Source organism: Octopus sinensis, linkage group LG11 (genome assembly GCF_006345805.1).
Source record: "Octopus sinensis linkage group LG11, ASM634580v1, whole genome shotgun sequence".
Classification (NCBI taxonomy): domain Eukaryota; kingdom Metazoa; phylum Mollusca; class Cephalopoda; order Octopoda; family Octopodidae; genus Octopus; species Octopus sinensis.
The window spans coordinates 22,576,458-22,602,816 of record NC_043007.1 but is presented as its reverse complement, the minus strand read 5'-3'; the positions used below and the strand labels follow the sequence as shown (position 1 = coordinate 22,602,816).

Sequence of the window (26,359 nt, the reverse complement as noted above, 5' to 3'; positions counted from 1 at the left end):
TTTGTAGAAATTGACCAATATTTTTAATTTGATTTTTAACTAATTGTCTTCCAATTGAAAATATATTGCTGACGTTTCATGCATTAATCAGAGAAATGTCTGAATGTTTTAAATGGTTTTTAACGTGTCGTGATCGTGTGCTTGCTTGCACAAAAGTTCTGCTACAAAATGGACACTCGAATGGTCTTTCTCCTGTATGAATTCGTCTGTGCTCTTTCAGATTTCCTGATGTAGTGAATGTTTTACAGCAGATATCACACTGAAATGGCTTGGTAAAACAGTCGGCTTTCGTCGAATTCTTGGTGGATGAATGTGTTGTTTGTTTGGTGGGACTGGGAGAATGTTTGTTGCGTGCAAAATTAGAAGAGTTCGCTATTGTACTAGGTTGGTTCCCGCTGGCGATTACAGAAGCCACACCACCCTCAGTCACAGTTAGGTCATCATTGGACTGCAGACGATCTACAGATTGTGATGCATTTTCTAAACCATGGGACTGCAACTGCCTAACAGTGTTACTATCTTTAATACTAGAGGTATCACTAATGTCTAAAGAAACTGTTCTGAAATATGGTGTTGTAAATAAACTAGAGGATAAATGCGAGTTTGGAGATAATTCTTCATCATTAGATATATCTACACTGCCATCAACCTCATCGGATGTAATGGTTTTCAGCGATTCCTTGTTCTGAGAACAACTGAAATCTAAATAGTCAGGGTTGTGTTGTAAAGCTGTGGAAAGAAAGCCCTTGTGAGTTTTCATATGCTTTGACAAAGTGCTTTTCTGAGCAAATGTCTTAAGACAAATTTGGCAAGAAAAAGGTCTTTCCCCTGTATGAGTTCTCATATGTTCCTTCATGTTACTGGCACTTGAGTAAGACTTCTGACAGAAAGGGCAAATATGCTGTTTGGATTGCAGGGAAGAAGAAACTCTGAAAGATTCACAAGATGCCTGAATCTTGGTGGATTTTAAAGGTTTTCTATTCATTGCTTCATCAGATCGGTTCGAAGCAGGAAACCGTTTTCGAGACTTCAAACGTTTACTGAATAATTCCTTTGAAGGAATTATCCTTACCTCATCAGATCCGACTGATTCACTGTCCAGAGCATCTAATCCTAAGTTCAAACCATACTCATCACTTTCAGGCTTCATGAAATTTCTCTTTAGATGACCCTTAGACATTTTGACAACTTTACCAGCATTTTCGGAGTTCACCAGAATGTTATCAGTTGAAGACAGATCCTCCCTGTCATCACTTTTGTCAGAACTTTCATCTTCTGATAAAACAATAACATCATCAAAGCTAAGTCCTGACGGCTGCCTTGATTCAACTTGCAAGCATTCTTCAGAATCGCCCACTGAGGTTGAACTGGCATCTATATATTCATACGGACCTGAATCTGATGCCTCCACTTTGGTTTTCACTTTGCAATCATCAGTGGTGCCAGCCTCCATAATGCTAAGTGTTTGTTGTTCAACATTGTCTGGAGAGATCCTCTTCTTCAGATGACTTGCCTCAGAGAAAATGTCCTTTTTGACTCTCTCCGTATTCTTTATAACTTCTGCAGAAGACGAATCCAGCTGACTTAGATCCCAGTCTTCTTCGGTCAATTGGAAACTGACCAATTCTTCGACGTATTCCTTTTTTATACACTCAGCTTCAAATTGCAATGACCGTTTCTGAATTTCGTCAGAGAATTCTTCTAAATGATCAAAGTGACCCCTTGGACTTGATAGGTCTCCTGCCCCTTCACTATCTTCAGGGTTTGCATTAAATGTACCCCCACACCTTCCATTAGATTTATTCGAGTCAGAAACAACACGACGACTTGAGCGATGGGCATTTCTGGAAGACTTTTCAGGCAAGCAACCAGGATTACGAGATGGATCCATGTCTAAGTATATTTGGTTGAGTGAATCAGTTAAGTTCTGGGAATAAGGTTTGGACAAGTTTGTTCCACTGAAAGTAATATTGCACGACAATTTGTGTAAAGCAAACGAAGCTACATCGGAATAGACTCTGTTGCAATTAGGACAAACACAGTTTTCAGCGTCTCTCATGTGATTTAAGGATTTGGTTAAACCATGATGAGTTGGTCTTAGAATTTTGGTTCTGGGATTCATTTTGCTTCGTACGTAGTTATTGTTACGTATTGGAACAGAAATTTCACTACTGGGTACTGAGCTCTCATATGCATTTTTTCGAAAATGCATTAGTTTCATGTGTCTCGAACACGTACTGGAATGGGTGAATACTTTGGCACAAAAATAACACTGAAAGGGCCGTTCCCCTGTATGAATTCGGTGATGCTCCTTTAAATTACTCACATTCTTGAAAATTTTATGACAATAACCACACTGCTTCGACCCCTTCAAATCTTGTCTACCAGTTACACTGGCGCAGTTACTACTTGTTGCATTCCTGCTAAAATTTTCCTCCTCTCTCTTACCATTTTTGTGTTGCCGACTTAACAGTAATTCTTCTACCTCATCCAATTTCTCTTCAGACTTCAAGTTACTATCACAACAAATGCTATCACCGTCCCCTTCATCGTTATCGATTTCCTGGTTTCTTACAGAATCCCTTTTAGAATAAATCTTCGGTAAAACTTTATCTTTCTTTTCTTTTAAGCGTGAATTTAGACCTTGTATTTTCTGTAAGTTCTCCTCACCAGAGTTATTCCTGCTGTTTTCAAATTGATTCTGATGAGAATCAATAATTAAATCTTTGGTTTGAGCTTGATTAAAATCTGATTCAGAGTTAGAAGACATATACCCTGATAATTCTGATGGATTATCAACTTTTTCATTTTGAATTATATCATATCCTTTTTGCAAACCGTAACTAAAGTGATTATTGTCAGGATATAAAGGATCCATACTACTAGACATTAATCCATCACCAACTATTTTGTCTGGGGGTTCTCCTCTATAATTTACATTGTGTTCTTCATAAAATTCATCAGATTTTTCAGATGATAAAACAATATTATCAGGTGGCATTTTTTGAAATATTTGTTTCTGGAATGGTTTCTTGGTGTGAGTCAGTCTATGAAGACAGAGAAATTGATAAGAAAAGAAATTTCTGGAACAATATTCACATTTGTAAAGGTTCTTCCTTGGCAGCGGCTTTGTATTATTATCGTTGGCAGTCATGGGGAGTTTTGCAGATTGGTTGGTAGCAGAGAAATCCGTGTGCGGTTCAAATAACCTGGTTTTATTGCACCGTTCGTAAGCAAGTTTGGAGTGAAATCGATGGGTGGTTTTCATGTGTTTGGAACAAGTACTGGACTGGGCAAACCTGCGATGGCAAATCAAACACTTAAAAGGCCTTTCACCTGTGTGTGTACGCACGTGCTCTTGCAAGTTGTTTCGAGTGCTAAACAGTTTGTTACAGTAGTTACACTTGTGAGTACGTGGATGCAGTCTTCGAGTTTTCAAATACAGATTCCTTTTAGACTTTATATCAGATATTTTAAGGTTACTAACATCGTTATAGTTGTTTCCTGAAGAACTTTCTTTGGATTTCAGTAAATTAACAATTGAAGAGGGCAACCCTGTTTCTTGGTTTTCAGAAATTGTGTTTCCTGGTGAATATAGCTTCTGATTCTTATCACGTATTTTATCTAAACACTCTTCTACTTGTGGAATTTCATTTGGTAATTTGGCACAGGAACGTTTCCTTTCAAGAATGTTTGGGTCATTTATCTTTGGCATTATGGGTTTCTGGTTCAAATCTGTATCAACAATGGCAGTCTTAAAAACATTTAATTTGTCTTTAAAATCCACAGTTGTTCGTCTCACTGCAAATTTCTTCACATGAATTTGTTTGTGGAAACACAAAGACTTGTAAGATGAAAATTCTTTGAAACAAAAGTCACATTTGTGGCAATTTCGTCGCAGTCTCAGGCGATCATTAAGTTGCAAGCTTCTCGACAGGTGGGCTACAGAGTTACCTGAGTTGATTACAGACCTGTTTGGATGAAATTTCGACAATTTGGTTTCACGATGAGCACTTTTTTCATGCTTTGAACGTGTGCTGGACTGAGCAAACCTTTGATGACAAATTCGACAACTGAACGGTCTCTCACCTGTGTGGGTTCGCACGTGTTCCCGAAGATTGTTTGCTGTGCTGAAGAGTTTGGCACAAAACTGACATTTATGGGTATATTTACTTCTGGGGGTCTTTAACCGATTTTTATCTGACAATCCAGTCCCTTTATTGAACATGTCATTCGACTGTACTGGCTGCTGATAAAGTTTCAGGTGATCAGGAATGGATGGTTTTTTCAGATACGCCATGTCAGTAGTTGATGATTCCAAATAAGAATTGTCTTTGGTGAATTTTAGCTTTTGTATACTGAAACGTGAACTGGGATTGGCTATTGATATGATTTCTACATCTTCCCTTGCCTTATTTGACTCAGCCTCTTTTAGTAGTGAGAAAAATTCTGCTGAGTCATCAGTCTCAGGGTTTGTATTAACTGTTTTGTGTGACAACGCATAGTTCAGATATGTATTCAATGAAGACCTTTCCTCAATTTGCTGATTAGAATATGGGCTGAAGGTGGGAGACTCATCCATCGAAGGATCTTCAGATTTCTGCGGACTAAACTGAAGCATTTTCAGAGTAGCAGACTGAGCCAAACAAAGAATTTTATGCTGTTGAAATAGAAGAGAGTTTGGAAATTCCTGATTGCAAGAATTGCATATTAAAATGGATGAAGAAAAGGAAGTGTGCCGTTTAGAATGGTTTTCAAGTTCTTTGCTATTATGGAAAGTTCTGTCACATTCTGAACATTGAAATATTTGTTGAGAATGCAAAGAGTCCTGAAAAGAAGCGTCGGTCGTATGCAGGTATGTGTGCTCGTTAAAATCAACAGCATTTGAAAAAGTTTCATAACAGAAAGTACACTTAAATGGTTTAGTGGAGCCATTAGGGGTTTCAATAGTAGTATTCAATACAACAGAGCCCTGTTCTGCCTGATGGTCGATGCTACTAAAGTCAGATGTCAAATCACAAGAAGGCAACAAAATTTCAGTGGTGACTTTCAGATCCTTGTCTGTTGAATTAAAACCCTCCTGACACTGTATAGTCTTGTCTACTGTGTTGCTTACCAGTCTATTGGATAATATCGGAAGCATGGCATTAAAAGCTGTTGAACTCTTTTTATGGTGAACTTGAATGTGTTTTTTGAGGTTATGTAATTGTAGAAAATATTTTCCACACTCAGAGCATTGGTGTTTTTTCATATGAAGATGGGTTCTTAAGTGTCTTGAGTGGGTGCTGGACTGTGCAAATCTGCGATGACAAAATTTACACTCAAATGGTTTCTCGCCTGTGTGAGTACGGACATGTTCCCTCATATTACTTGCCGATGAAAATGTCCGACTACAGAAGACACACCTAAAGCCCTCGTAGCTGTTAACTTTTGGCAAATTTTCTACATTTTGGTTTAATTTTGAATGAGACCCTGATTCTACATTGACTGGGAATTCAGATGATAGTCCTGACTTTTTAAAACGAGAAGAGTATCTTTTATCATTGCCACTTTTTGAATTTCCAAAACTCTTCAGTGATTTGGCAGAAACTTTAAGCAAGTCCTTATTGGATTCAAAGGTCAAATTTACCTCAGAATCAATACCAACTGAGGCTTCCTCTTCTTGCATTTGGTCCTCGACAGGTTCATCTTCTCCAACATTTTCTAATTTGATTTTAGTGCAAAGTTCAATGGGAAAGCTATCCAAATTTTTCTTTGATTGAAGTTTGCTCAAATCATCTAAATCTTTAATCTCCAGACTCTTACGGTACCAATCGACGCGACCAGGCTCTGTTTCAGTATCATCATCAACATCTGAGATTTCAAGATCTTTATTATACTCTGCTTCTTTGTAACTATCATCATTCTGGATGTCCGTGTCTGATGTATCTTGTAATGAACGATCAGCCGAAAGACAATCCGCCTCGTCTTTAGACATGCTGCTTGGAGTCTTGACCGAAAAATTGGTAGAGAGAAGTCCCGTAGAATCATCGACGTTGCTGTGAGTCATTACGTGAACCTTTAGGTCAGCAGCATCAGAGAATGTTTTACAACAATAGGTGCAGACAAATTTCTGATCCCGGATGTGTGTATATAAGTGTTTCGCCCGTGTACTGGACTGGGCAAAGGTACGATAACAATACTCGCACTTGAACGGCTTCTCACCTGTATGAATTCTGGTGTGTTCTTTCATGTTGCTGCTGGTGGAAAATGTGCGCGGGCAGTAGTCACACTTGAAAGGGTGGAAACTGCTTTTAAGACCCCGGACTTGTTTATCTATGTTAGGCAAGTTCTTCTTGGTTGTTTTCTTAGACGAGCAGCTAAAGGGAGCAGTCTTGTAACTAATCAATTGATTGTTTCTGTTAAGGGCCATTATGTCATCTACAGCTTCACAATTCTGGTCACCGGCTGTCGAAAGGTTCTCAGAAGATGTCATGGACAGCTGGAAACTACTTGATTCGAAAGGAATTTCAACTTTCACTTGATACATATGCTTCATATTATCATCATCGTCATCATCATCATCATCATCATCATCATCATCTTCATCATCCTCATACTGCACAATTGCCCTGTTTGCTCTTGTTGTTGTGTGTGTTCTTTTATCATTACACAATGCATCGACGCTATTATCGTCTTCGCAAATTTCTTTCTTTATATTCTCAATGCTGATTGGTAAATTTTCCTGTGAATTTAGATCCACAACAGAAACCGGCTGCAAGCTTTTGCTTGAATCTACAACACTGTCAACTAATAAACCAGATTTGTTTAATTCTATTTGATTCTCTTTGGAAGAATTTAGATAATTTAATTTTTCACTCATTCCAGAGAACGGACTGGCTTCATTTTCTGCCCATGATGTAAGGGATTCTTGACTGGTAAAAGTTATTTTGCTGTCAGCAGAACTTGTTGAATCCTGTTGTTTCACTGAAGAATCTTCTTTGTCAAGATCAGCATTCATAACTTTATCAAGCAAGTTGTTGTTCAAAATAGAAACCAATTCCGAAGAATTGGACAACTCTTCTGCTTTATCTGAAGAGGTTTGAATTACAGATTTTACGTCTGAGATGCACAGGTCTTTCTTGGAATAATTCTCATCTTGATCAGCAAGAGAACTTCTTTCTGAACCACTCCAAAAATCATTGCATTGCTTAGTTAACAATCTAAATGTTTCTGGGAGTTTTTTAATAAGATCCTTTGAAACATTTGATGTTTGTAAATCTATACTCTTAGATATTTTAGAAATATTTTCACTGTCCACAAAAGTTGCAGAGGGAGTGCCAGGATCCTTTTCGGCATTTCTTGGCAGTAATTGCTCAGTGCTGTTATCATCCGAAGAACTTGAATTTGATGCAACTACAGAGTTGGTTTCCTTATCTGCTGACTGGTTCTCAGAAGATGATGATCCCCGTATTAACGAAGATATACGTTTGTTTTTCGTTTTCTTCATATAATTTATTTTGTAACATTGAAACATGTGGTATTTTAGAGGTCCAGGGTGGGTGAAAGATTTTGAACAAAATGTACAGGTAAGCTGTTCTTTGTGAGAGTGAGTTAGGACATGTTTAGAATGAGTGCTTGACTGAGCAAATTTTCGGTGGCAGATTTCACACTCGTAAGGTTTCTCGCCCGTATGCGTACGCATGTGCTCCTTCATATTACCAGAAGTGGAGAATGTTCGAGGACAGTAGAGACAGCGATGGGGGCGGTAGTTCTTTAGTTTCTGAATGTATTTTGAAACTCTTTTACGTTGTGAATATCTTTTACTCGTGTTAGATGGCAACAGCACTTGAGTCTCTCTCGACCTATTACGGTTGGTCTTCAGCAGTTCTTCAACTCTGCTTTTCATCGATGTCAACCTACTTTCATGAATGCTGGGATCAACAACATCAGTTAAGTTCTCCCCTACAATCAGTTCCTGCTGCCGGTCTTGCACAGTTGCCGAATGATTGACCCCTGGTGATAGTTTACGCTTACAATATTTGTTAAAGATGGTTTTTCTCCCTCCTTTATTCGAGAAAGAGTAACTTTGGTACATTTGGTTTTCCCCTCCAGTTGAAAATCTCGGTCGCAAATCCTTCTTATTCAACCGAACTTTGGCTTCCTTCTCCAAACTGTTTGCTGCAATATGGGACAAGTCACTAGAATTAGACAAGGGCGAAGTGCTACTTTGATCAATTTCATTCTTCTTCTTTAGCAGATTTCTTAGAAACTCAGAGCAAATACCTATCCCTTTAGATGTTCCATCACTAGAGGAAACCACAGGGCTAGACTCTAGCTGTTCAGCAATCTCTTTGGCACTATGTTTCTGTAAATGCTTCTTGTAGTTATTAGCTCTTGTGAAGGTTTTATCACATAGATTACAGCTGAACATCTTACTCTTTGTATGAGTGAGAACGTGTTTAGAATGTGTGCTGGACTGAGCGAAACTTTTGTGGCAGATTTTACAGACAAACGGTCTTTCCCCCGTATGTGTCCTCATATGTTCACGCATGTTACTAGCAGTCGAAAACCTCCGTGGACACAACATGCATGCAACTTTTAACGGGTTTCTCCTACTGGCAAACTGCTCCCTATGCTTCCGTTGACTTGTCACAATCCCTCCTCTTGAGCAACCACTATAATTCTTGATCAACTGGTCAGGAAACGGTGAATGCAAGTAATCGGGGCCACCACTTTCTTCCACTTTCAAGGATTTATTGCTGCTACCTCCCGGTTCTTGCACTCCCATAGCAAAGTAACTATCAAAATAATTCAGTTTCTCAGAAGAACTGTCCGACGATTCGTCCTGCATCTTTGTCTCTTTCTTTGGAAAATCAGGCTCTATCAGAATGACATCTTCATTAGTGTCATCGTTATCACTGTCGTAAGCGTCTTTCGACTGTCCAACAGGCTCATCGCTATTTTGAGTAAGATCAATATGCGAAGAATGCTCGGCGTCCCCAAATGTAAGGGCCACAAATGATGAACTGTTGGAATTGTCTAGACTGCTGCTGGAACCAGGATCATTTAAATTACTTTGCTGATTGTTTGACCTGTAGTCTCTTTCAAGGTACTGCATTCTGGCATTAAGAGACTTCACTGTCCTTTTTGCAGAGGCACCATACGGACTATCTGATTCCAAAATCTTCTGACAGCTTCCCTCCTGAATGTCAATCACTTCGTATTGACCAGATGGACTTAACATCAATTTGCTTGGCCTCACAGAACTTAGCTTTTCTTCTGTGTTATGGCTTTGTATGTGTTGTAAAAGTGAGAAAGACTTGTTGAATTCACGATGACAAATACGGCATTTAAATACTTTCTCTGTCAAGTGACACTGGATGTGTTCCTCCATTTCTTCAACAGAAACAAAATTTTCATTACAAAATGTACATTTGTAGGATTTTTCCAAAGAATAACCTGCGACTGAGCCGGTAGGGTTAGTCCAGACATCAAAAGATTTCGATGGTAAACTATCCTGGCTGTCATCTTCATCTTCATCCTGATCATCAATGTTGATAACCTCATTGCTTCCGTTATGTGATATCGTTACAAAATCTCTTGATTGGGGCTCTTCAAATGTTCTAGAAGGTTCTAGATTTTGAATTAAGTCATTTGGCAAGTTTCCCTCAGGAAATTTGCCAAATGACTTCAATTTGGTTTCCGAACCCTGTGGATATATACTCATGTCAGAATTGCTGTAGATTATGTCTCCGTTCTTAATCTGCTCATTTGCATTCCACATGTTGGATTCAATGAGAGGTGGAGTCTTAGGCATCACTTCACAAGCTAAATTTTTAAAAATTCCTGTAATAACTGGTTTTACATAATCTTTATCCGATACCTCTGGTAATTGGGAATAGGACAGAAATGGTCTAATTTGGTCATTGTTAACAACATTAGGTACAATAGCAGCACTCTCAACACTATCACAGACAGGATTCGCTCTATGGTCATGGATTACATCAACATCAGAATCTACATCCCCAATCACAGTTGCGTACTGGTCTGGAGAATTTTCATCAGCAGGTAAACGAGCCGCTGTGTCAAATGATGTGGAAGGAATTGAAATTCTACTCAGTTGCAACTCATCAGCCGATAGATCCGTGTCGAGCTGCGATGGACTCTTTGATTTTTTCATTAATGCCTTTTTTCTGTGGATCTGGACATGTTTGGAGTGTGTGCTTGATTGTGCGAATGTTTTTCCACAAAACTCACATTTGTAAGGCCTTTCCCCTGTGTGAGTCCTCTGATGTTCACGCATGTTGCTAGCAGTCGAGAAAGCCTTGTCACAGAAATTGCACTTGAATCGTTTCACCTTCACCCTCAAAGAATTCTCTCTGCCCTTCTCCCTATTAACAGCTGACATTTTGAATTTGTCCTGTCAAAAAATGTCTAAATCATGTAGATATCTAGTTTCTTTATGTACATGGCAAAAAAAAAAAGTATAAAAACTATAGGAATCTACCTTATAAGGACATTGTGACAAATATCAAAACAAAATTCTATACACTGCAAAATGACTGCTAGATTACCAACAATGTAAGCTATAGGATTTTAAATGAAAAAGAAATGGTTAAATATTCCAGCAGACATTCAGAAGAATCTGTAAATACCACTGAATTACTCATGTTCATGAGATTTTTGCGGGGTTTTTTCCCCATACGGTCACTGATTATGAAGTTATCCTTTCCGGTCTGCTGACAAACAACTTTGTTTGTCACAACAGATGGGTTTCTGAAAAGAAGAAGAAAATAATAGATTAGGATAAATAAAAAAAGGAAAACATTTGCTATACAAACACATAGCTTATCTAAATTGAAGACTGGTGGAATTGTAAGAAAATCAAAGAAAATGCCAAGTCGGATTTTGTTCTGTCTTGTAATATTTTGACTGAACCTGGAACCATGTGGTTTAGAAGCAAGCTGCTTACCACACTACCATACCTGTGCCTATGCATATCGTTGTTGTTATTATTAGTATTATTATTATCATAATTATTATTATTAGTATTATTATTATTATTATCATAATTATTATTTTAATTTTTAACCCTTTCGTTACTGTATTTTTGCTGAGATGCTTTGTGTTTCTTTTAATTACTTTAAATATAACAAAGAATTTAGTAAAATAACTTAGTTACCATTAGATAAATTGTGACTAAGATTTAGTGGAAGATCTTAATTCAAAACTTATGAAAACAAAACATTTGTACTACAAAGTCAGAGCCAATTTCAGCCATTTGAGATGCTCTGTGTTTCTTTGAATTATTTTAAATATAACAAAGAATTTAGTAAAATAACTTAGTTATCATTCAGCTAGTGTTAGGAACATAAATTGTGACTAAGGTTTGGTGGAAGATTTTGATTCAAAACTTATGGAAACAAAACATTTGTACTGCAGAGCCAGAGCCAGTTTCAGCTGGGTTGGTAATGAAAGGGTTAATGTGGTGAGCTGGCAGAATTGTTACCTCACCAGACAACATGCTTAGCAGTATTTCATCCATCTTCACGTTCTGAGTTCAAATTCCGCCATGGTCAACTTTACCTTTCATCCTTTCAGGATTGATAAAATAAGGACCAGTTGAGGACCAGGGTCAATGTAAATGATTTGTCTCTTCCCCCAAAATTTCAGCCTTTGTGCCTAAAGCAGAAAGAACATAAAAAGCACCCAGTGTACTCTGTGAAGTGGACGGTGTTAAGAAGGACATAGAGTTGTGGAAACCAAGCCAAAACAGAGAATAGAGCCTGGTGTAGCCCCTGGCCTTGCCAGTTCCCATCAAACCTTCCAACCCATGATGATTATCATGAGTGCAGGTGTGGCTGTATGGCAAGAAGTTTCCATCAAGGCGGCAAGCTGGTAGAATCATTAGCTTGCCAGGCGAAAATGCTTAGCGGTATTTCGTCTGCCGTTACGTTGTGAGTTCAAATTCCGCCAAGGTTGACTTTGCCTTTCATCCTTTTGGGGTCGATTAAATAAGTACCAGTTACACACTGGGGTCGATATAATCGACTTAATCCGTTTGTTTGTCCTTGTTTGTCCCCTCTGTGTTTAGCATTGTGTATCTGGGATTACATTAATCAATGTCTCCTATTAAGATGGTAATGTGGAATTATTATATGTTATTACCTCTACTTTAGCAGCGGCAGAGGTATTGTTTTCAGTCACATTTGTTTGTATGTTTGTTTGTTTGTCTGTGGACAATATATCTCAAGAACCGCTGGATGGATTCAGATAAAACTTTCAGGGATGTTTGGCCTCGTGGCAGGCATGAACTGATTAGATTTTGGGATCGATCCAGTACCGGACAAAGATTCTGAATTATTTTTCTTGTTTTTTACTTAATTTTTGGAAGCAGTCAGATTCATTTTTAGTATTCTCGTTTGTGAGAGCAGTTGAGTTTATTTCAGATATTCTCATTTTAAAAATCATCTCTGGCTAATCGTTGAGAGGACGTTGATGTGGCCTTGGTGGAAGCTTGTGCCCTCTAAGAGCTCTTGTTTTATATCATATTCTTTTTTAAATAATACTGTTGCCAGTTACATGTTTCCAGTGGCCCAGTCCCCCGGTTCACAAAACCCTCATCATCATCATTCAACATCCATGTCCCATGCTGACAGGACTGCATGGTTCAAGATCCACTGGGTCCAAGGACTGCATCATACTCCAATGTCTGCCTTGGCTTCATTACTATGGCTGGATACCATTCCTAATGCCAACCACTTTACAGTATGTCCTGACTGCTTTTTATGTACCACCAGCACTAGTGAGGATGCTGTACACCTTGCATGATTGTGAAGACAAAGGGTTTAGGTATAAGAAAAAGGGGCCAAAGTAGAACAGGTTTTTAGCTGTATAGAAGGTAGAAGACTACTTACATTTTAGAAAAGAGAGTGAGGATGCAAGGTGAGTGAACAGTAAGGGAGGATGTGTGGGTGGATGCATGTATACAAAATCTCTTGGCTTCTACCTAATATTCTCAAACCACTTTTTCAAACCTTCTGGGTTTGAAATGGGTTGAGAGACCTCAATTCATCCATCATCATCGTCGTCGTCATTTGACGTCTGTTTTCCATGCTGGCATGGGTTGGACAGTTTGACTGGGGACTGGCAAGACAGGAGGTCGCACCAAGCTCCAGTCTCATCTGGCAAGGTTCCTACAGCTGGATGCCCTTCCTAATGCCACCCACTCCAAGAGTGTAGTGAGTGCTTTTTATGTTCCACCAGCACAGGAGCCAGTCAGTTGGGCCTGGCATCAACCACATTCGGATGGTGCTTTTTATGTTCCACCAGCACAGGAGCCAGTCAGGTGGGCCTGGCATCAACCACATTCGGATGGTGCTTTTTATGTTCCACCAGCACAGGAGCCAGTCAGGTGGGCCTGGCATCAACCACATTCGGATGGTGCTTTTTATGTGCCACCAGCACAGGAGCCAGTCAGGCGGGCCTGGCATCAACCACATTCGGATGGTGCTTTTTATATGCCACTGGCACAGGAGCCAGTCACTCGGGCCTGGCATCAACCACATTCGGATGGTGCTTTTTACGTGTCACCAGCACAGGAGCCAGTCAGGCGGGCCTGGCATCAACCACATTCGGATGGTGCTTTTTACGTGTCACCAGCACAGGAGCCAGTCAGGCGGGCCTGGCATCAACCACATTCGGATGGTGCTTTTTATATGCCCCTTTACAGGAGCCAGTCAGGGGGCACTGGTCACAGTTACGATTTTGGTTTTACTTGACTCAACAGGTCTTCTAAAGCATATCATATCGCACAATGCATCAGGGGTACTCTTAGCTGGGCTGGACATGCATGGCTGCGATCTCACTTCTGATTAAAACAAGGCAAATCATTAACCACCATGGGCCCTTCAGAACTTTGATAATATCCCTATATTACATATTTGGTTACTTTTTAACATATATTAATGTATACATTCAATGGATATTATGACAATAAGTGGGTTACTGTAACACAAAACATACTGCAGTCCAAAACTATGAGGGAGCCCTATATGCTTGCTAAATCTATAAGAAATAGCACCTAAATTTTCCTCCAAATCACATTCAACTATCTTTAAAAAGGGAGCACACAGTGGACAATGTAGTCTTTTTTTCTTTTTACTTGTTTCAATCATTTGACTGCGGCCATGCTGGAGCGCCAACAGTAGTCAAAGAAATCGACCATGGACTTGTTCTTTGCAAGTCTATTACTGGGCAAATGTCTTCTACTATAGTCCTAATCTTATTAAACCCTTGTGAGTGCATTAAAATGAAGATGATGATGATGACAGTAACATCAAACAGGTTGTCTTTCATCATCATCATAATCATCATTTAACATCCGTTGTCCATGCTGGCATGGGTTGGATGGTGTGACCAGAGCTGGCAAGCTTGGGGGGGGGGATTTGGCATGATTTCTACAGCTGGATGCCCTTCCGAACACCAACCACTTTACAGAGTGTGCTGGGTGCTTTTACGTGACACTACACAGGCGCTTACATGTGACACTGCACGGGCACTTTTACATGACACCACATGGACATTTTATGTGGCACCACATGGGTGCTTTTATGTGGCACCACATGGGCATTTTAATGTGGAACCACATGGGTGCTTTTATGTGGCACTACATTGGTGCTTTTACATGGCACTGCATGGGTGCATTTATGTGGTACCACATGGGTGCTTTTATGTGGCACCACATGGGTGCTTTTATGTGGCATTACAATGGTGCTTTTATGTGGTACCACATGGTTGCTTTTATGTGGCGCTACAATGGTACTTTTATGTGGCACCACATGGGTGCTTTTATATGATACCACATGGTGCGCTTACATGTTGCTGAATGGGCACTTTTACGTGGCACCACATGGGTACTTTTATGCGACACCACTTTGCACAACCCGAAGGATCACTTCTACTGTGGAGTATGGGTCTTGAGTATGGCCAGGTGCCATTTTTTTTTTTTTGCATTCTGACAGCAATGCTTGCAATGGACAGTGGAGCTAAAACTATCAGCCCCAACCCTTTAGTACAGTGGTTCCCAACCTGTGGTCCACGCACTCTTGATGTTCCACAAACATAGTACTAGGGGTCCGCGAACATGTTAAACTGACTGACCTTTCAATATCCTGGGGTCCTTGGGAAAACTCATTTAAATAAATGGGGTCCTTGGTAGTGAAAAGGTTAGGAACCCCTACTTTAGTATTTAAACTGACCATATCTGGCCCAAATATTCTGCCTGTTTTATGTCCAAATTGGCCAGATCCAGCCTCTCACACCAACCCTACAAAGTCATACTAAAAGTAAAGTCACAGCATTGAAATCCCAAAGCTATGAGATAATCCCTGATTAATTCAAAATAACATGAATAGATAAACATTACATTTGACAGTAATTTGAATAGCAGAGGGATAAGGGAGCAGTCTCCCCTTCAGGTAACATCAGTAATCCAAAGAGGGAAGTCATGCATAGAGACAATTGTCAATCCTACACAAAAATCTTTGCCCAGCTTGCAAATACAGCTATAGACACATGACCAACTCTGATCCTAGGAGGTCATATAATAGCAGAACTAAGCAGTTCATAAAATCATCATCATCATCGTTTAATGTCCGTTTTCCATGCTAGCATGGGTTGGACGATTTGACTGAGGACTAGCAAACCAGATGGCTGCACCAGGCTCCGGTCTGATCTGGTAGAGTTTCTACTGCTGAATGCCCTTCCTAACACCAACCACTCTGAGAGTGTAGTGGGTGCTTTTTACGTGCCACTGGCACAGGTGCCAGGGAAGGCTGGCAATGGCCATGATCGGTTGGTACTTTTTACATGCCACCGGCATGGAAGCTAGTCAAGGTGGCACTGGTATCGACCACGTATGGATGGTGCTTTTTACGTGCCACCGGCACAGAAGCCAGTCGAGGAGGTACTGGCATCGACCACATACGGATGGTGCTTTTTACGTGCCACCAGCATACATTTTTCCATATTTTCCATGCATTTATCTGCTCTGCATTACGTCTAAATTATGCAGACATTTTCAACAGCTACAAATAAATGAAAACAAAAATAAGCATAAAAAAATAAAGTGAGAATATAGGGAGAACATAGGCATAGGTGGTGCTGTGTGGGAAGATGCTGGCAGAAACGTTAGCACGCCGGGCGAAATGCGTAGCTGTATTTTGTCTGCCGTTACGTTCTGAGTTCAAATTCCGCCGAGGTCGACTTTGCCTTTCATCCTTTCAGGGTCAATAAATTAAGTACCAGTTACACACTGGGGTCGATGTAATTGACTTAATCCCTTTGTCTGTCCTTGTTTGTCCCCTCTATGCTTAGCCCTTTGTGGGTAGTAAAGAAATAGGTATTTCGTTTGCCGTTACGTTCTGAGTTCAAATTCCGCCGAGGTCGACTTTGCCTTTCATCCTTTCGGGGTCAATAAATTAAGTACCAGTTACACACTGGGTCGATGTAATTGACATAATCCCTTTGTCTGTCCTTGTTTGTCCCCTCTATGTTTAGCCCCTTGTGGGCAATAAAGAAACAAGATGCTTGCTTCCCAATCACGTGTGTGTGTGTGTGTGTATTTGTATTGTATGTGTGTTACTGTCTCTTTGGCTTGACTTCACGTCATAGTTGTGTCACTGCCATGCAAGGTGTGTGGCGTTAGGAAGGGCATCCAGCTGTAGAAACTCTGCCAGATCAAGATTGGAGCCTGGTGCAGCCATCCGGTTCACCAGCCCTCAGTCAAAATCGTCCAACCCATGCTAGCATGGAAAGCGGACGTTAAATGATGATGATGATGATGAATTCACTGATAGTTATTTTATCAATCTCAAAAGGATGAAAAACAAACTCTACACTGGGCAGGATTTGAACCAAAACATAAATATATCCACCCTTACAAGTTACAACATACCAACAAGGAAGCTTTCCTGATCTGCTAGAAACAGTAACTAAATCACCCTACCAGCTTGAAAAGTGAGAGACACATTGAATAATGCAATTCCAGATATGCTTTTCTCAAGTAATGTCTGAAATGGTCACAGATGGAATGGTCATAGATGGAATGCCTTCTACCTTATGCTTGTCCAGTCAGGGCTGACCACAGGTTAAATGACAATCCATCATAAACGCATGCATATTACGGTAGCCGATCAGTTGTGGCCAAGGAGAACATACATCTAACATGGATATCGAGGATGTCCATGTTGAATTTAATGTGGAATGAAATGTTAAACATCAGCCAAGATCCACAGCTTATAATCAAAACCAGAAAACCTAGATCCAAGCCTTGTTGCAAGCCAGGACAAAATGATGAGAAACTCTAGTCCAAAAGTATGTCCAGGAGTGTTCCTAGCTTTTTACCCAGAGTACAAGAGTGACATCTCCAGACCCACATCATCATCATCGTTTAACGGCCGTTTTCCGTGCTAACACGGATTGGACGGTTTGACCAGGGTCTGGGAAACCAGGAGGCTGCACCAGGCTCCAGTCTGATCTGGCAGTGTTTCTACAGCTGGATGCCCTTCCTAACGCCAACCACTCCGTGAGTGTAGTGGGTGCTTTTTACGTGCCACCAGCACAGGTGCCAGGGGAGGCTGGCAGCGACCACAATCGGTTGGTGCTTTTTACGTGCCATCAGCACAGAAGCCAGTCAAGGTGGCGCTGGCATCGGCCATGTTCGGATGGTGCTTTTTATGTGCGACCGATACAGGTATCACAACTACAATTTCCATTTGATATTTATTTTGATGTTGATGTACTTGACTCAATAGGTCAGCAGGTCACGTGCCACCGGCACAGAAGCCGGTCAAGGCGGCGCTGGGATCAGTCACGTTTGGATGGTGCTTTTTACGTGCCACCGGCACAGGTTTGTCAATATAAATTCAACTATGCAAGCTAATGAATAACACATCAATGTTACAATGTTTCTACTGCTTAGAGGTACAGATTGTGTCTGCTTGTGGTACATGCTTTTAGTTAAGTGGACTGAGCCAGTCAAGAGTTAAGCAACTTTATTACAGATTCAACAAAGCTTGTACACAATATGGACTTCCAGCCTTTCAACTCAATAGCCAGCATCCTAGCCAATAAGTTCTGCTCTCTGGCAGAAACGTTAGCGCGCCGGGCGAAATGCATAGCCATATTTCGTCTGTCGTTACGTTCTGAGTTCAAATTCCGCTGAGGTCGATTTTGCCTTTCATCCTCTCGGGGTCGATAAATAAAGTACCAGTTACACACTGGGGTCGATGTAATCGACTCAATCCCTTTGTCTGTCCTTGTTTGTCCCCTCTATGTTTAGCCCCTTGAATATATCTATCTCTCTAATACTTTATGACTGAGATCCAAATCAAGACACTGGCTAATGTATTGGGAGGCTGACAATTTATATTCCATACACTGTTTTATCTAGCCATGGTGCTTAACTTTCGACTGGTTCAGATCGCCTAAGCTAAGGACAGTATTTACTACCCCTTTCTGTGCATCTGAAGCTGGGTAAGAGAAGCCATCCTCATACCCGGGGACCTGGACCAAATACTTGTAAGAAGACGGGACTTTGTTAAAGGAACCCAAGAGATAGGTGATGTTAAACAGATGATAAATTAAATCTTTCACACAGGCTACATGTATCAGAAACGCTGAAGAAGTCTCTGTACAGTCGTTTTACTTGCTAGAAATAGCAGCCAAATTTCCTTCGCATCACGTCCTACCATCTTGAGTAAAAAGAGACGGACTGAATAACGTTGTCCAAGATACAGTATACTTGAAAACAAGACGAGATGGTCGTAGCTGGACTGTGTTCGATCATGCGTTTGCTCGATCAGGGCTGACCTAAACACCAGTTATATGTATTATGGTACATCGCAGCCAGAAGGAAAGATAATACTATCTGGTTTAAAGTAAGACACTTAATCTTTCTTCAATGGTAGTTCCGTTCCCATCTAACGATATTCGACTGCGAAAAGATGAAAAGCAAAATCCTTGGCGGGATTTGAACTAAGAATGTAAAGGGCCGGAAGTAAATACACAACAAACATTCTGTTCGAAACTAACGATTCTGCTCGTCCACGGCCAGAATAACACGAAACAGACACAAACATGCAAGTGCTGTAACGCAATGTCCTGCACAGATGTCTACAAATAGATTCTCACACAGGTATTATTGATTTCATGCAATCACAAAACACCAGATTTACAAGACAATGAGATAAACTGGATGTTGTGAGGTTCCTGCCTCTGCAGACAGTATTTTCTAACATAGCGGCTACTGGCGCCTTTTCACCAGACACAATGTCCTATATTTTTATATGATAAATGAAATATACTGCGATGTTCGGTGTAAGGTTTATGGCCAAACTTTAAAAACTAAATCAACTATCTCGGAACACACGAGAAGGCATTACGTATGGCAACCTTTCTCCAAACAAAACCATACAAAAATAAAATAAAATAAGTTATTGTTATGCTCCGGTCAATCCTGATGGAGCAGACTAACCAATGTTAATATGAATTTCAATTATAACCATACTCTTTTTTCTTTTTTACACGCAGTGGACAGACTTCTTCATACAACGTATTCTTCTTTCTTCCTCTCATTTTTTTTTATTTCTTTTTAGACAGTAAGGTGAAATATGAGGGAGATTTGACAGCTATTTCTGAAAGGTCGCGCAATCGCGTACACGTTTCTTAGCTCGTCATTTAAACAAGTGTAGTGACTAGGACAGGTAAGCTATTGGTCTGCGTCAGCAAGAATCAGTTTGGAAATATAAACTAAGAAAAAAAAAGTGTGTTATATTATGCAGTAAAATGAAATAAAGACCAACTAACGCTTCTTCGGATGATCGGATGAGAAAATCCGACAATTTGCATTTGCCCTAAACGTTATTCCGTACTTTATCGAGAGGCACAACAATATACATGTGGAGCCAAAGGAACGTCTACACAGCCTCTGGACTAGCTAGATGTAGCAGCACACCTCCCTCAACAACACCATATCGTCTAAGGACACATTAAGTAATGCAGTATGAAATACTCCACAAAAAGATTGTCTGGTCCCGGTCGGAAAACGTTAAATCATAAGTCTGATCGATATGAGTTGACTTGGGGCTAAAAAAAAACCAAAAAAAACATACGGTTTTTATGTGCAACTAACAAATATATGTTGCAGTCCAAGAAATCCCTTCTAAACAAAGATGGGATGGTCACGGATGAAATACTTTTTGATCCTAGGTCTACTCAATCAGGCTTGACCTGAAGCTAAATAACAACATATTTTTTTGTTTTAAACTGATTGCTGTTACCAAAAAACTTGTTATTATTTTCTGCAGCGTTGAACAAAACCGAAGAAAAAATAATGAAGTAATTAATTCGAATTCAACTTATTGTTTAAAATATATTTTACTTTTTTTTTTAATTTTTTATTTGGACCAAAGCCAGGACGAATTACTACTAAACAATAACAAAAAAATAATAAAGGCTAGAAATGAACGAACTCGAATAAAACTCCAATGATGTAAATATTATAAATAAGAGAAAGAAAAATAGTGGGAACAACCTTCAGATGCCCAAAGATACTTTCAAAACTTTTCTGGGGAAGATCTATGGATAAGCAAGCAAGATTTAACACAGGGGTTCTAAGCTTGTTTTTAATGCAAGGATTTAGGGGGTTCATGCGATTAATTGCTGGATTATTCGCTCGGTTTGACCGATTCTGGGGGGAATTATTAACAGATCTATGGATAAGCAAGCGAGATTTTTAACGAAGAGGTTCTAAGGCTTGTTTATGGTTTTTAATATGCAAGGACTTGGAGGGTTCATGCGATTAATTGTTGGGTTATTCGCTGGTTTTGACGGATTCTGGGGTGAATGATTAACAGAAGAAAAGAGAGGGATAAAGAGGAAAATAGCGAGTTGGAGAGAGAGAGAGAGCAGAGGAGAGTCGAGAAAAACAGTGATGAAGACGAATCGTGTCAAGAGAGAAGAAGCTGTCTACATATGTAGGTCTTGACACAAGATTGACAGAGTCTGGCATAAACAATGCTCAGTCGACGGTTAATTACACGGGAGAAGCGAGAGGGGAGAACCATCTACTTGTACTGTTGCATTAACGGAATTTCGGGGTGAAATTACTTCCTTTAAACTTACCTTTAGTTTGACATTTTCCCTGAGAAATTAATTGTTTTTGTAAATAAAACACTGTTGCAGTCATTTGCCTCACGATGGCGCTAGCATCTCTGCGGTGTAGCATCACTTCTGTCCTGTCATTAAACATTGCCAGTGTTTCTCGACGCACGCCACCAAGTTTACCGACCAATTTATCAACGGTATAATCGAATTAACCATAAGATCTTTTTCTCACTGTAAAGCATATTGCTAGCAGAGAAATAATTTCACGTTGATCTCGAAGAATACTTCGGAAAAGAACTGAGAGAAATGAATCTGGTTCCTCTAATCACTACGCTTTTATGTCAAATTTAGTTACCTTTATCAAATTAAAATAACAAAAATTAATTTTGCTGTCAGTATTTCATCAATTAATCATCTCATAATAATTTATATTTCAGACTCTATTTTTTTTTATTTAATGAACGGAGAACCTTTATATTGTAGTCTCGGAAGGTTTTCAATTAAACGAAACATTCAGTGGGAACTTGAATCAGCTTTATTTACTGACCTGACTGATTATTAAATGTGTCAAGGTCAAGAGTTCATGAAACTACTGCGTGAGTGCGAGGGGAGATTAAATATTTGGTGCCCCACTTAAGCAAGTTTACATCTTGCAAATAAACTATTTCTCTTGGATGTAATTTTTATCCGCAGTATTTTGTTATTTTCCATTTTATGGATTTTTTAGTCATTCTCCCGACTTTTATTTTCTTTATTTATAAAAGATGCTTAGGTACCAATTGAAAACATACCTAAAAAGAATTTCTGTTTTATTCTTATACCATAGATAATCAAAAATATATCGTAGTGTTTACTCAGTTATCTTTTAAATTAAAAGATTATTTGAGTGTAGTTAATAAGCCGTGCAGGTACAGTGAGGTACTGATAAGCAGAGGCGACGTAACAGGTTCGGTTCTAGGTTAATCCTTTTCGTTTCATTCCTCAATTATATCACTCCAAGGACAAGACACTGCTAGACTGATTTTTCGAAGACTTTATCTTCGAGTAACTAAACGATCCAACGAGGGTTAAATACCATGTTGTATAACTCTTAAGAGAATTAAGGCCGTTTATATTGTTTCTTGTATTTTATTTTATCGGTAAGAAAAACTTGGTCTACATTGCAGTCGGAGATGTGATAAATAGAAACGAGGGGCAGCGGCCCTTTGGTATGAAGAAATGCAAAATTTCCTCTTTCTTATCATGGCTATTTATTAAGGTGACGTTGCCTTAGTCTTTGCTCACGGGTGCTGCGAACCTTTGCTACGCAACTGGTAGTATTTACTGCCAAAGTTCTCTTCAAGAACCGTTAAAAGTTTATATATACACACACACAGGCCGGGCGAAATGCGTAGCCGTATTTCGTCTGTCGTTACGTTCTGAGTTCAAATTCCGCCGAGGTCGACTTTACCTTTCATCCTCTCGGGGTCGATAAATAAAGTACCAGTTTCGCACTGGATCGATGTAATCGACTTAATCCCTTTGTCTGTCCTTGTTTGTCCCCTCTATGTTTAGCCCCTTGTGGGCAATAAAGAAATATATGTTTACACACACACGAAACCTATTTTATTCTGTTTTTAGTCTAAGAAAAAGAAGTGCTCATATAACTTTCTTTAATTGCTACATAGAGACAGTACCTCCGACCTTATTTTAAGAAGGTCCATTACTCAAGAAACCCGTTAGTTAGTTAGCAGGCCTACTAGTTGAGAGATCCAGTAGTCATAATGCATCAGGCTTATGTCATCGGATAATACTTTCGGGTGATAAAAATCTAGTAAATGTTTTTCTATGAATATATTTCGTATTTGTTTTCGGTTTGCAAAATTCTTGTCATGAACTCCTGTGTTGGAACATATTCTGATACATCTCAAGACGATTTGTATGCCAATAGTAAACATGCGAAGCAGAGGGGGCATGTCCTTGACGAGGCTGTGAATGGCGACAAGTGGACCCAGACGAACCTAGCTGATTGATGACTAACTGAACAGTACATCAAATAATCAATTAATTAATTGTTTTGACAAATAAAAATTATAAGTGAAAAGGAACCAGCGCGTGTATTTGTTATTAGCATAATGACCCTCTCAAGATACAAAAAAAAACCGGCGAGCTGGCAGAAACATTAGTACGCCGGGCGAAATGCTTAGCGGTGTTTCGTCTGCCGCTACGTTCTGAGTTCAAATTCCGCCGACGTCGACTTTACCTTTCGTCCTTTCAGGGTCGATTAAATAAATACCAGTTACGCACTGAGGTCGATATAATCGACTTAATACCTACGTCTGTCCTTGTTTGTCCCCTCTGTGTTTATCCCCTTGTGGGTAGTAAAGAAATAGGTATTTCGTCTGCCGTTACGTTCTGAGTTCAAATTCCGCTGTGGTCGACTTTGCCTTTCATCTTTCAGGGTCGATAAATTAAGTACCAGTTACGCACTGAGGTCAATGTAATCGACTTAATCCGTTTGTCTGTCCTTGCTTGTCCCCTCTGTGTGTAGCCCCTTGTGGGCAGTAAAGAAATGATACAACAGAATATAGATATATTGCTTTATGTATATAAGACGCTTTCACTGGCATTTTCTTTTTGGGGAAAATCTTTCTTCTTAAAGATTTTGTCCCTTTCCCTATGACATTTTCTGTGGAAAGGGAAGATAAACTCTCATAGAATAATTTGCTTTGAAATACCTTTGTATGTATGTGCTATAATAACTTTATTTCATGCTAAGTACAGAAAATATCTCGCCTTAATGGGTTTAGACACCACAAGAACAAAGAGACGGCTAATGCTATAGAGCAGTGGTTTTCAACCAGGGTTCCGCGGAACCTTAGGGTTCCGCCAGTACAGTCCAGGGGTCTGCAAGAAGTTACAAAACTGCTAAAATCGGCAGTAATTTTTAATTCTTCTGTGCAGATATGTGTGCATAAGACTATTAAATTATTGCACAGGGGTTCCTCGAGCCAGTGGAATGTTTCCTTGGGGTTCCGCTCCAGCAAAAATGTTGAAAAGCACTGCTATAGAGTCTGATATTGTTGGCGGAAAGCATGCGGGACAGGTATTAAATTAGATTGATGTCAATGGTAGAACCCTAGTCAGAAATGCCCTCTTCACAAACAAGAACGCTCAGAAAATCATGAAGAACAGGACAATCAACGCGAAAATTCAGCGGGACCAATTAAATGAGTATTTGATGTAATAGCAGTGGGAGGGAAGCATCAGCAGGTAACAGCGTGAAACTTCCAGCTTCATACTGTTTGAACACTAATGCAAAGAGCCAGCAATATCCTCGTCCAACCAATGCCTTGAGTATTAGTCTGTGTGAGAACCGAAGGAGAATGGGTCAATACATGGTCATAAAAGAAGTTCCTGTTTCCTTTGGATACAACTGGCATATTGAGGTATTATTTATCTTGAACGAAAATCAGCAGAGGTTTCGACACTGTCATGACATGTACACGAACTATACAGTCCAAATATGTCCACACCAAAGTAAGACAAAGTGTTCTGTCAGCAAAATCGGGATGCTGCATGCGAACCGATAGGAGTCTGTCGACTCAAGGGATTAGAGCCGGATGGAGCTCGTAGGCACGAAGTTCTGAGAAGAGATTTCGCATGCCAAACAATATTGTTTTCAGCGAATTTCTCTAAGACGACATCACCATGTCATTATAAAACTATGATTCAATGTTTGAGAAGAGAAATACTCTCTGTGATCTATTGAGTAAAAGTCACAACTAGGAACTCTAGTGTTCCTGTGTTTTTTTTTGGGGGGGGTTCGACCTCAAATTGCTTTTTCACATAATGTTTAGTTTAATTTAACTATTGTGAAAGTTCCCATCCTGAAATGAACTTGTACTTTTTCTTGGGAAGATCATGACTTGGTGGTTAGATTGTTGGGCACTCATTCGCTAGATCGTGAGTTCAATTCTTAAACAGAGCAGTATGTTGTGTTTTTTGGGCAAAGCACTTCTTTATTACGTTGAGCAAGACGCTTCATGGATCTTTTCGGTTTGAACGGCAGTTTCTAACATAATTTCTAGGTAACTGAAAAAATTTCAAACTTTGTATACTGGTTGAATGTGTTTATAAAACATCCTTTTCTCTTGGTTTTATTGAGAAAATTCTAGTTTGTAAGATATTTGCTGTTGTTTTTTCTTCAATTTCTGTAATTTCAACCAATCAATGACGTGTATTGAGGTAAAAAAACATTCTGTGCCGTATGAATATGTCCCTCGTTTAAGAAGCAGATTGAGTTTATTTACATTTGTGAAGAAAAAAAGATACCCTTCCCCCCACCCCTAACCCTAACCCTAAAACAGATTGAAATGCAATAGATCGATACTAGGGTCATAATTATGGGTGACAATTTCATGACACCGCTTGAAAAACTGCCGTTCAAACCGAAAAGATCCCACTTCATTTCACCAAGTGAACGCTTGTTGCTCTAGTCCATTCAGCTGAAAATGTGTACCAACAATAGCTGGGGTGGGTGTTTAACTCTGCGTCCTCTTAAAATGTGAATTGTCTTGTATTTTCTTTCGCTTAAACACCTCAGAAACAGTGACAGAAGGTGGGTACGCTATATGGTGGTATTACCCTACTTTTTAATTATAAGGCAGCAAGCTGGCAGAAACGTTAGCACGCCAGGCGAAATGCTTAGCAGTATTTCGTCTGCCACTATGTTCTGAGTTCAAATTCCGCCGTGGTCGACTTTGCCTTTCATCCTTTCGGGGTCGATTAAATAAGTACCAGTTATGCACTGGGTTCGATATAATCGACTTAATCCCTTTGTCTGTCCTTGTTTGTCCCCTCTGTGTTTAGCCCCTTGTGGGTAGTAAAGAAATCGGTATTCCCCATCTTTTCAATTTCCGTACTCGTAAGAAGCCTGAATCGTTTATTGACTATCTTTTTTGGTCAAGTTTCTAGCAATTAAAATTAACTTTTATTTATTTATTTTTTGCTGTAATTATGCTTGCATATTTTACTCATCTCTCACAAATAACGTGTATGTTGGTTTCAAATTTTGGCACAATGCCAGCAAATTCAGTGGAAGGGGTTAAGTCAATTACATCGGTCTCAGTGCTCAACTGGTACTTATTTTATCAAACCCAAACAGATGAGAGGCAAAGTCGGGATCTTTTCGGTTTGAACAGGAGTTTTTAACATAATTTCTAGGTAA

At 39.6% G+C, this 26,359-nt stretch overlaps 1 protein-coding gene across 2 annotated transcripts in view; it reads right to left on the bottom strand.

Moving 5' to 3' along the window:
* LOC115217058 (zinc finger protein 236-like) overlaps window positions 1-26,359 on the bottom strand; it is a 26,413-nt gene continuing 54 nt past the window's right edge. The window contains exons 1-2 of one of the 2 annotated variants that reach the window (XM_029786641.2): window positions 21,169-21,352; window positions 1-10,758 (exon numbers count right to left, since the gene is read on the bottom strand). In XM_029786641.2, the coding sequence (XP_029642501.1) occupies window positions 77-10,390 (10,314 nt within the window). In that variant the 5' untranslated portion in view covers window positions 10,391-10,758; window positions 21,169-21,352 and the 3' untranslated portion in view covers window positions 1-76. Of the gene's footprint in view, window positions 10,759-21,168; window positions 21,353-26,359 lie in introns of those variants that run through there. The other variant, XM_036507217.1, reaches the window with a different exon arrangement.